Source organism: Rana temporaria, chromosome 4, assembly GCF_905171775.1.
Source record: "Rana temporaria chromosome 4, aRanTem1.1, whole genome shotgun sequence".
In the NCBI taxonomy this organism is placed as follows: Eukaryota; Metazoa; Chordata; class Amphibia; order Anura; family Ranidae; genus Rana; species Rana temporaria.
In genome coordinates, this window is record NC_053492.1 from 430,052,518 (window position 1) to 430,063,794 (window position 11,277).

At 45.9% G+C, this 11,277-nt stretch overlaps 1 protein-coding gene across 1 annotated transcript in view; it reads right to left on the minus strand.

The window, feature by feature from the left end:
• The window catches only part of RRP15 (ribosomal RNA processing 15 homolog), a 35,043-nt gene extending 24,495 nt beyond the window's left edge, over positions 1-10,548 (minus strand). The window contains exons 1-2 of the mRNA XM_040351437.1: positions 10,446-10,548; positions 1,739-1,995 (exon numbers count right to left, since the gene is read on the minus strand). Of these exons, the coding sequence (XP_040207371.1) occupies positions 1,739-1,995; positions 10,446-10,473 (285 nt within the window). The 5' untranslated portion in view covers positions 10,474-10,548. The remainder of the gene's footprint in view (positions 1-1,738; positions 1,996-10,445) is intronic.
• Between the last annotated feature and the right edge of the window lie 729 nt (positions 10,549-11,277).

Sequence of the window (11,277 nt, forward strand, 5' to 3'; positions counted from 1 at the left end):
TGCTTGTACTCTCAAGCAAACCATAAATGGCTGGTGTCATAACTAATGTGCAGCACTATGGCAACAGCAAATCAAATAGAGGCCAAGATGGCAGCCTCATTGGCAGTAAAAAATAGGAGAGTTTGGTTCTGCTTTAAATCTTCTTTCACTGAGGACACCAATTGATAAAATATACATGGATATCAGATTGAAATATTATTCATTTGTTTCTTTTGTGGACATTTGATTCTGTTTGATAGAAAACATTGACACATTGTTTTTGCACACGTTTGGTTTAGTTAGGTGAATTCTGGGTAGATGAATATTACATTACTAAATTCTTTATATACCGATTACATATCTATTGTAAATTTTAACAAAACGGAAGAAGTCGATATAGCCATAGTGTTAATCTAGGCATATGTTTATTATTGACCAAGTGGGGATAGATAAGAATCCCTGACAGGTTTTTATTGGCGTCAGTGTCCCATTCAGAAGTTTTACCTTTACTACCTTACCCAGAAACAGCAGGAATGGGAAATCTCTCTGAGCCTGGGTTCACACTGTAGCGATGCGGGAACCAGCACGATTACAGCGCCGGTTTCTGCATTGCATCTCTCCTGCAGGCAGTTCTCACTGCCCTCTGCGAAACACTGCGAGTGTCAATACAATGTTAATGACACCCCCCGATCGGTTCACAGATCGCAGTGCGAACTCACACAGGAATCAGATTGCATAGGTGAAAACACCCATGTGATCCTATTCCAGTTCAGGGAAAAGAAAGTCCCTGCACTATTTTCCTGCAAATCCAATGCAAGTTCAGCCATGCGATTGGCACCGCAGTGCGGGGGAAAATCACATGCAATGTCTGTGCTCGCACAAGTGTGAACCCAGGCTAAAACTAAAGCCGGGTACACACGACAGCTCCAGTCGGGAGCCGCTGTACTAACCATGCAAGGTTAGTCCAGCAATCTCCCCCACTGAGCTGTTATGTTCTGACAGGGGGAAGGCTCTGCCAGAACACTCCGATCGGCGCTCTCTTTCATTGGCCGAGACCGCTGATCTGACAAACAGACATATGCATGGGCAGAATGTCTGCTGGTATTTTTTGAACTGGCAAATGTCTCCCGACATTCTGCTCATGTGTACAAGGCTTAAAAGTGAGCAAACAGCTCTGGACAATTATGCTGTGCATTTCTGCATCATTGGTTTTAATGGAGGAAGAAGTCCCCACTGTTGATATCGGTGAGAAGAATAGTACCATTATAGGTGTCAGTGGAAGGAATGGTGTTCCATCATTGGCATCAGTTGATAAAATAGTGCCCCAAGGGAACAAAAGGGAAGGGGATAATGGGAAGCAAATGGCAGCATGTGGTCCTCAGGCACGGTTTGGAGACCACTGTTCGAAACTATAATCACCGAATAGAGAAAAGGTTACCCATCACAGTAAGGGACAAATAGGCACCATAGGCTGGTAGGGAAAGGTTTCAACCTCAACTTGCACTACAGAGAAAACCATATCTACTCACCCATTTGACTAGCGGTTTGCCTGAAATATTGTAGGCTCAGCTGAAATAGCCCAGTTTTCTTTAACTTCCAAGCTATGTGTAAACTCAAAAGGTAAAGCAATCGAACCCACTAGGTTCAAACTATAACTAAAATACTGTATAAAGATAACTTTTACTTTACAACTAAGCATTGCTAAATGAGTTAGCTTTTCCTTATCCCACAGAGTCCAGCCTCCAAGTTCAGAGCTCACCTCTTTCCTCTTTTCCAACTTCTCGAGCCTTTCCCGCGCCTTCTCTTTCTCCAGGGCTTTGCTCTTCACCAGTATAGTGCCGGCTTTGTCCGGAATCTTTTTGTTAAGAATTTTGGCCATGGCATCAGCCCAGCCCTTGTTCGGATCTTCATCAGGCTCAACATTGTCCTCCGACTCATTCTTGGTGGCTTCGGGCTCACCGACATCTTCATCAGATGAGAAGCTATCATCTGCAAAATCAGAGCTCCCTTCCAAATCTGCAACAAATTAAATAATAAAAAAAAGAAAAATAAGTTTTCAATCCTTCCAGAACATAAGATAAAACTATATTAAAGTGGAGGTTCACCCTATAAAAAATTTCTAACACTACATCCAGCACCGTGCTGCGAAAAAAAAAGTCACTGACTGGCTAGATATCGTTTAGCGGTGGAATTCACTGCGGCTTCCGGGTAGGGAATCCCGCGGGAGTGGGCGTTCCTATTGACATGCCAATCAATTGGCATGCTAAACGACGGCGCGCACAGCGCGTCACGACTTCCCGAAAGAAGCTTGGGCCGGCTCTATTCGGCGCCGGTGCACAGGCGCCGAATAGAGCCGAGCTTCTTTTGGGAAGTCGTGACGCGCTGTGTGCGCCGTCGTTTAGCATGCCAATTGATTGGCATGTCAATAGGAACGCCCACTCCCACAGGATTCCCTTCCCGGAAGCCGCAGTGAATTCCACGGCTAAACGATATCTACGGAAAATAATAAAATAAAGGTCAGTGACATTTTATATGCAGCACGGTGCTGGATGTAGTGTTAGAAATTTGTTATAGGGTGAACCTCCCCTTTAAGAAAAAAAAAAAAAAAAAAGAGGGGGGGGGGGGGAGACTAAAGATGCAGTAGTTAGGCTATAAAGAACATTCATTAGATGCCCCCTTTAAGAGGACCTAGATTTAGATTACCAAAACCAATATGTACCCCCCACACGGGAGATACAGATAAGAGTAAAAATATTTGCTCTGAAGATGGCAGGAAGCGTTAGCTTACTCTTGGGATATTGCATGTGGTCGGTCTTAAGTCGATAATAGAAAGCAGATCGTTGTGGAAAATGAGCGAGGACCTGTCACCGTTCCCTTTCATCGACATGTAAAAGCACTAGGTGGTCTCAGGAAAGGAAGAGCTTCCCTCAGATGGCTGCAGCTAGGAATCTGTGCAGAGATTCTATAATCTTAAAAGCTCAACTCCAGGCAAACGGCTAAACACACAGATGAAATACATATACGGGAGCCGTTTTTCTTCCGTCTCAGATTTGTAATTCTACCTGTACAATACTGAGACTTACATGGCACTGCCAGGCAAAGGACGCCACTTTCTCCGTTACAGTTGTAGACTGTAGAAGGAATATGGAAGCGTCCCCTTTCCATTCCGGGACTGTCTTGGCATCAAATAAGCAAGAGTCCTGCTCCAGTTTGGTGCGCATGCGGTGCAATTTAAACCATAAAAGCCTGTGGCTCAAATCCAACCCCAGAGACACTGCATGTAATTCGCACAGGAATGTGACAAGGTGTCTCACACCACAGCAGTGTGAACCCGGGCTTAAAGTGGTTGTAAAGGCATAAGGTTTTTTACCTTCATGCATTCTATGCATGGAAGTTAAAAACTGTGTGCAGAAGTTCCCCAGACTCCCCTATAACTTACCTGAGGCCCCTCTTGATCCAGCAATGTCCACGAGAGCCTTGCCGCTCCGGGGACTCACACTCCAAATTTGCTTTTGGCAGCAGCAGTGTCATTGGCTCCCACTGCTGTCAATAACAGCCAGTGAGACGATCAGGAAACGGAGGAGGCGGGGCTGAACCACGGCTCATTATATGAATGGACACACATAGCTGTGGGGCAAGAGCGTGCCTGCCTGGGTGCCCCCACAGCAGGGAGGAGCCAGGAGTGCAGACGAGGGACCCGAGAGGGGGAGGATCTAGGCTGCTTTGTACAAAACCACTGCACAAAAGCAGGCAAGCATAGCATACTTATTAAAAAAAAAAAAAGCCACCAAGGCTTTAGTATTACTTTAAAGTCAAACTGAACTCTCATTAATACTTTAATGCAGCCAGGCACAATATACAGGAATACTTGTTTTTATTACAGGAAGCAAAAAGCACTTTTGTTGGAAGCAGTGGTCAGGTTACATGAAGCCCCTCTTCAGATTTTCTCCAGTGGTGTGCAGTCCTCAACCATGCACAGAGCAGACCTAATGTGATGACAGCAGCACCGCTTTCAGTGCAGTGTAAAGCTCCACGTTGACATCTAGTGGCGGAAACGAATTACTGCAGAGGACAGTGCCAAAAAAAAAAAAAAGAAGAGGCTGCCACATAAGTATTTTATGATCACCATGCAGCACTCTAGTATTACTTCATTCTCCTACAAGTACACACCTTACAAAGGCTCACAGATATGAATAACAGCAGTAACTTTACACGAAACAGATAAATGCATATGAAATTGCATAACATGCAAAAGAAAATATATAAGCTAAGAAAGAAGTGAACTTCAAGGGGTAATTAAAACTAGTTTAGTTTACCAAACCAGAACTTTTTGACTGAATCAAAACGGTTTTCATTTTGCATTTTCCCCCATAATATAGAAAAGCTATCAATAAAATGAGGGCAATTTACTTTAACGTGCAACCTCGCTGTCAAAAAGGGAGGGGGGAGGGGACAGGAGGCGGCTGGTCAGATCTTAAGTCAGAAAGTGTCAAATTCTCCTTTTATAGCAACTCCTGGGTTTGGGGCAGCTGGGGCAATGGAGAAGACATCCAATACTATATGCAAGTACCATTAGGTGCCGGCATTTTACACAATGCAGAAAATTAACCCCTTGGGTTCCACAGTGAGTATAACAAGCATGCTTTACTGCATATACAGACTGACTTTACGGTTGTGGGTTTAATAACACTTAAATGTACAATCCAATTAAAAAATGTGAATGCATACGTGACTGGGCCTAGATTATGTTTTTAAATAACAAAAAGGCTCCCGATAAGGACAGGCGTAAATATATCTACCGGTCATGAGACCAATATCTGCAGCTATAGAAACACCAACATTCATCCTTACCAGGAGTGTTAAATCTTGGTCCCACGCTGCACTTTGTTGTCCCTTTCATAGCCACCTTGTCCTGCAAGGCTGTATAGGTCTGTGGGAGTGCAGCAGGGGACCGGATGACTTCACATACCTGTGTGGTATAACCAGACTAGCTGTAAAGCAGGGTTTGACAAATTTGTTTGGAGCCAGCTAAAAAAAAGTTAGGAGCCAGACTCCTAGATTCTTTCTGCAGGCCTCAGCTTCCTTCTGTGAAGGCCGCGGCCTCAATTACCGGCAGGCCCGCACTGGCTGGTAATTGAGGCTGCGGCTTTGCGGCCTTCTGTAGTCCTCAGCTTCCTTCTGTGAAGGTCGCAAAGCCGCAGCCTCAATTACCGGCAGGCGCTGGCCTGCCGCGATCGTGCGCCGGCCGGTAATTGAGGCTGCGGCTTTGCGGCCTTCTGTAGTCCTCAGCTTCCTTCTGTGAAGGCCGCAAAGCCGCTGCCTCAATTACCAGCGGGCACCCACGCCGGCCGGTAATTGAGGCCGCGGCTTTGCGGCCTTCTGCAGCCATAAGCTTCCCAAGCGCCAGGTCACAATTTCTTGTTGCAATTGCTACCTGGCACCCGGATTTTGTCGAGGCCTGCTGTAAAGAATCATGTCTGCCAGGTGAAGGATTTAAAAAAAAAAAAAAAAAAAAAAAGATTTAGCCATAATGCGTTAACAGCCACATCTTTATCCTCGGTAGAATAAACTGGGAAGCTGGAGAAGAGGAGACACAGAGAACTGACATGGAAGAAACTTTAACAAACATTCCCACCAGCCCTGTCCTGGAATAAAGACTACACACCAACAAATGTGAAGGGGTTAAAGCACAAAGCATACTTTGCAGTGAAGGCCGTCAGTGAAACACAGCGCTTATGTAAAGGAACTGCTCCAAATAACCACCAAATCGACTATTCTCTGAAAAAACTCTGCCATATTATGTGTGTGTGACCCACTTTAAAAAAGAAAAGAAAGCAATATTGTACATTGCCCGATTTCCATAATTTTTTTACAACTGAAAAAGAAAATGACTGCCGACATTTTTATCGGCTTACATTTCGTCTCTGGTTCCTCTTTTCCCCCCTCATTAAAGTGGCTGTAAACCCTTTACAACCACTTTTTTACTACAGGTAAGCCTATAATAAGGCTTACCTGTAGCTACCCCTGATATCTCCTAAACCCGCACGGTTTAGGAGATATCTCCTGTATCTGCATGTGCCAAAGTCATCGGCACATGCACACTGAAGCAATGGCACATCGTGTCATTGCTTCAGTTAGACTGTGCCGTTACGGGCGGCTCCCGTGCGCATGCGCAGAAGTGACGTCATCACGGCTCTGACCAATCACAGTGACGGATCCCGTGATACCCGGAAGTAACTCCGGGAGCGATGTCACTGTCCGGAGCGGTGAATGAGGACCACTGCGTGAGCTTCGATCTAAGGTAAGTAATACATAATGAGCAAGCATGCTATGCACACTAGCTCATTATGCCTTTGTCTTGTAGGTTTTTTTTGTTCGTTTTGTTTCTAGGGTTTACAACCACTTTAGCACACTCATTAAGTTTTTAAAGTGACACTAAACAATATCGTTATTTTTCAAAAACAATCTATACACGTCCACTACTCAATGGCCCTGTAATCTAGTTGTCATTAAATCCTCCAGTGGGGACAACCTGGGATTCTCTCACTTTGGAGGGATGAACTCCCACTTCCTGATTTAACTATGGAACGGGAAGTGAAGGGAAATCTCCTGAATAGGGCACAGATTGTTATAACCCTCCATAAAGGCCCGTACACAATGCGAAAATCAGACGGGGAAATACATACGACGAGCTGTCGATTTTCGGATCCTTAGTATGGTGCTTTGACATTTTTTTTTGTCAGACAAAAGTTTTTTGTGCAGACTATAAAATTTGAACTCAACATCCGATTTTTGTTTCATTGGTGCGGTAAAAAAAAAAAAAAAGTGACTATGCATATTCAAACAAAAGAATACATACAAAAATTAATCGACACGTATTCTGTCGTATGAAAATTTTTGTATTTTCAGTAACCTCTTCACTTTCGACATGAGACTAGCATGCCACAAAAATCAGACGTTTGGTCGCTCTGAAAATCTGAATGTGTGTATGAGGCTTTATGCCAGACCACCAGACCGATGGGGAACAAATCCTCATCCATCTGTTTTTAGCAGAAAGGATTGGATCAAATGTCCTCCGGCGTCAACTGACAGATGACCGCTGACATCCACTTCTACATAGAGGGTAATTGATGGTCTGATAAAATCCGCCTAACAAACTGACAGGAGGACCCAGATCAGTCTGCCCGTGTGAAAGGGGAAATAGGTCACAATAAAAAAAAAAGGTTATTTTAATGTTTAGGTCAGTGACCTATTTCTTCATGTAGTTCTGGGGGGATCCCTGCAGAAGTGTGGGCGGGATCTGGGGTATCCGTGTAAAAGTGAGGGTGGGTTCCAGAGAAGTGTGGGTGGGAACCGGGGATCTGTGTAGAAGTTAGGTTTACTAAAAATAACAGTATAATCAAAGCATCACAATTCTGCATCAATGTAGAGAGCGGCTAAATCGCAATAGCATTGATGTCAACCCCACTCTCCCCTGTCAGAGTCGTCCCCTCCCTCCCTCCTCTCCATGTGTATGTGTGTGTGTGTGTCACACAGAGCGGCCATCTCCCGCTGTGTCACACACAGAGTTCGAATCTGAAATGTTCGGCGGCTGCTGTAACAAAGTCCCCGCCTCCTATGATAGATGATCCAATGCAGGGAAATTTAATCAGTGACGTCTATCATAGGAGTCGGGACTTTGTTGAGAGCGGTCGCTGGATAATTCAAATCCAAGCTCCATGTCACAGCGGAAGATCACCGCTCTGTGTGATCCAGGCACTATTGAGGCGGCAGAGTTGCACCACTGCGTGAATCGCTGAAACCGTACGGCGACTCCTTTAAGAACCAAAGCTGCACGGCGGGGGACACGATGCGCGTAGCCTGGCGGACGCGATCACCGCCAGCCAACCACGTTCACGGGCATGAGAGTCAGAACAGGGATTTGTGTGTGTAAACACATAAATCCCTGTTCTGACAGGGCAGGAGAGGCAGCTTGTGTGCTCCTACCAAGTAGGAACAGCGATCTGGCTCCTCCTCTAGTCAGTCCCATCATAGTTAGAAACACACCTAGGGAACACAGTTAAGCCCTAAATTGACCCCTAGTGTCAACCCTTTCCCTGCCAGTGACATTTATACAGTAATTGGTGCATTTTTTTTTAGCACTGATCACTGTAAAAAATGTCACTGATCCCAAAAAAGTGTAAAAAGTGTCCAATCTGCCTGTCGCAGTCCCGTTAAAAATTGCAGATTTCCATTATTATGCCATAAATCTAGCACCTATTTTGCCCAAACCAACCAATATAAGCTTATTGCGATTTTTTTTTTAACCCAAAATATGTAGAACAACACATATTGGCCTAATTCGTTTTTACATGGGGGGGGGGGGGTATTTTAGCAAAAAAAAAATGTTTAAATTGTCGCTCTTTGTTTATAAACAAAAAAACACAGATGAGCAAATACCACCAAAAGAAAGCTCTATTTGTGGTTTTGTTTGGGTACAGTGTCACACAATTGACAGTTAAAATGACACAAGGCAAATCCTTATAGGGCAAAAGTGGTTAATGTACATGTTTGGACTAATGAAGAGCAATTATTTTTTCTTTTTAAAGTGTTCGGAGGACTAGAACTCCGCTTAAAGTGGAGGTTCACCCGGAAATGACAATTTTTAAGATTAGATTGATGCTCATTTTGTGAAGGGGAATCGGGTAGTTTTTTTTAAATCAAAGCAGTACTTACCGTTTTAGAGATGCATCTTCTCCGCCGCTTCCGGGTATAGGCTGTGGGAATGGGCGTTCCTTCTTGATTGACAGGCTTCCGACAGTCTTCCGACGGTCGCATCTATCGCGTCACGATTTTCCAAAAGTAGCCGAATGTCGGTGCGCAGGCGCCGTATAGAGCCGCACCGACGTTCGGCTTCTTTCGGCTACTCGTGACGCGAAAGATGCGACCGTCGGAAGACTGTCAATCAAAATAGGAACGCCCAGTCCCGAAGACCATACCCAGAAGCGGCGGAGAAGATCGCTCTCTAAAACGGTAAGTACTGCTTCGTTTTTAAAAAAACTACCCGATTCCCATTCACAAAATGAGCATCAATCTAATCTTAAATTTTTTTTTTAGGGTGAACTCCCGCTTTAAGCCCTGGTTCATGACAAATCAGTGGCAATTGCACCGTCCTAATCGGTGCGACACAGCACTTGCGGCACCACACCGATTTCAAAAAGCAGTTTCTGTACTACTGTTTGCAATTTCGGGGTGCGATTTCTATTGGCATCTGTGCAGAAAGCCACACAGGTGTCTGTGAAATCGCAGCCAAAACTGGGACTGACAAGCGGGAGTGAAATTATGCAAGTTCAGCCGAAGTCGCACGGCTTCATTCCCAAGTGTGATCCTTGGCTTAATGCAGAGTTCCACCCAATAGCGGAACTTCCGCTTAAACCACTCCTTGCCCCCTTACATGCCACATTTTTTCAGGAGTGGGACTTCCTGTCCCACTTCCTCCTTCCACCCAGGAACCGCTTAGGCGATACGTCATATCACCTACGGCGGCCCCTCCCTGTAGGCCAGAGATAAGCAATTAGCGGACCTCCAGCTGTTGCAAAACTACAAGTCCCATCATGCCTTTGGGTGTCATGCTTGTGGCAATCAGAGTCTCGCTATGCCTCATGGGACTTGTAGTTTTGCAACAGCTGGAGGTCCGCTAATTGCATATCCCTGCTGTAGGCAATCGCCTGGGACATGTGACAGGTCCCAGGCGATCGTCTGACCACTCACAGAGCGCAGCGCCATTCGCGCATGCACAGAGAGTGCCCGGCCGTGAAGACGAAAGCTGTCACGGCCAGGCGCCCACACTAGGAATGAAGACGCCGGCCGGAGAGGGGGAGGGGAGCGGAGCATTGCTGGACCGTGAAGCAGGTGAGTGTATGTTTATTAAGAGCCAGCAGCTACACTTTTTTTAGCTGCTGACTTTCAATGAACATAAAAAAAAGCCTGGAACTCCCCTTTAATAAGCCCACGTTGACATTGGGCAGATTTGGCATGCGATTTGACATGTCAAACCGCATGTCAAATCGGCATCTATTTCCAGCAATGGCACCGCCCGAATCGCTGTGACGCTGACTTTGCGGCGCCGCACTGATCCCCAGAAGTAGTTTTTGTACTGCTTTTGGCGATTGCAATAGAAATCTGGACATGAACCCGCACAGATGTCTGTCAAATCGAAAACCTGGGCTGGAAGCTGATTGGTTACTACACACAGCTGCACCAGATTCTGTGTGAAGTCGTCTTAGTAAATCTCCCCCTCTGAGTAAACAGGACATTGATTATGGAAGCAGATCCCTGAGCCCCTCTCTATAACACAGCCGTGATTACACCTCACATACAAACACCAGCACGCTTCATATAGAGAAAGACACCTGAAAACTCCCCTGACCCAGGACTCATATTCCCAGACACGTCTCCTAACACGGTCATATTCCCGGCCACCATACCTGCAGCGCTTTCCTTTACCACCTCCATCCTTCCACGTGCGTCTCCTAGCTCTTCCGGGAGGGGCGGGGCTCTGCGCCGATACACATCCTGTCCATGTGACCGCCGCTGTCCACCGAACGGCCATCTTTGAAAAGGTAATCAATTTTTTTCCCCCAACAGTGCCATCTTGTGGTGGCCTGGCTGCGGTCACCTCGTACACTGAAAACTGGTCTTTTTGGTTCGCCGGAAAAGTTCTACATTCTGGGAATGAATTTAGGAAATGTCCCAGATTCTAGACATAGGTCAGACTAAAATGGGATTCCTTAGTTGGTGCACTGTAGCTAAAGGTGTATAATGTTCTCCTGGAAAACCAGGAACTTATTTGCTTGATATACATACCTCCAGGGGTGTTGCTAGGTGGCAGAAAGACCAGGGGCTTCAGCCCGAAGTCCAAGGCCGGGAAGGGTGGAGGGGGGCGGTGACCTACCTGACCTACATACACGTGACCTACCTGACCTACATACACGTGACCTACATACACGTGACCTACCTGACCTACCTGACCTACATACACGTGACCTACCTGACCTACATACACGTGACCTACCTGACCTACATACACTGACAATAGTGACCTACATACACGTGACCTACATACACAGGGCCAGATTCACAAAGAGTTACGCCGGCGTATCAGTAGATACGCCGACGTAACTCCGAATCTAAGGCCGTCGTATGTTTAAGTGTATGCTCAAACTGAGATACACTTAAACATGCCTAAGATACGACGGCCTGCGCCGTCGTATCTTAGGGTGCAATATTTACACTGGCCGCTAGGTGGCGCTTCCATTG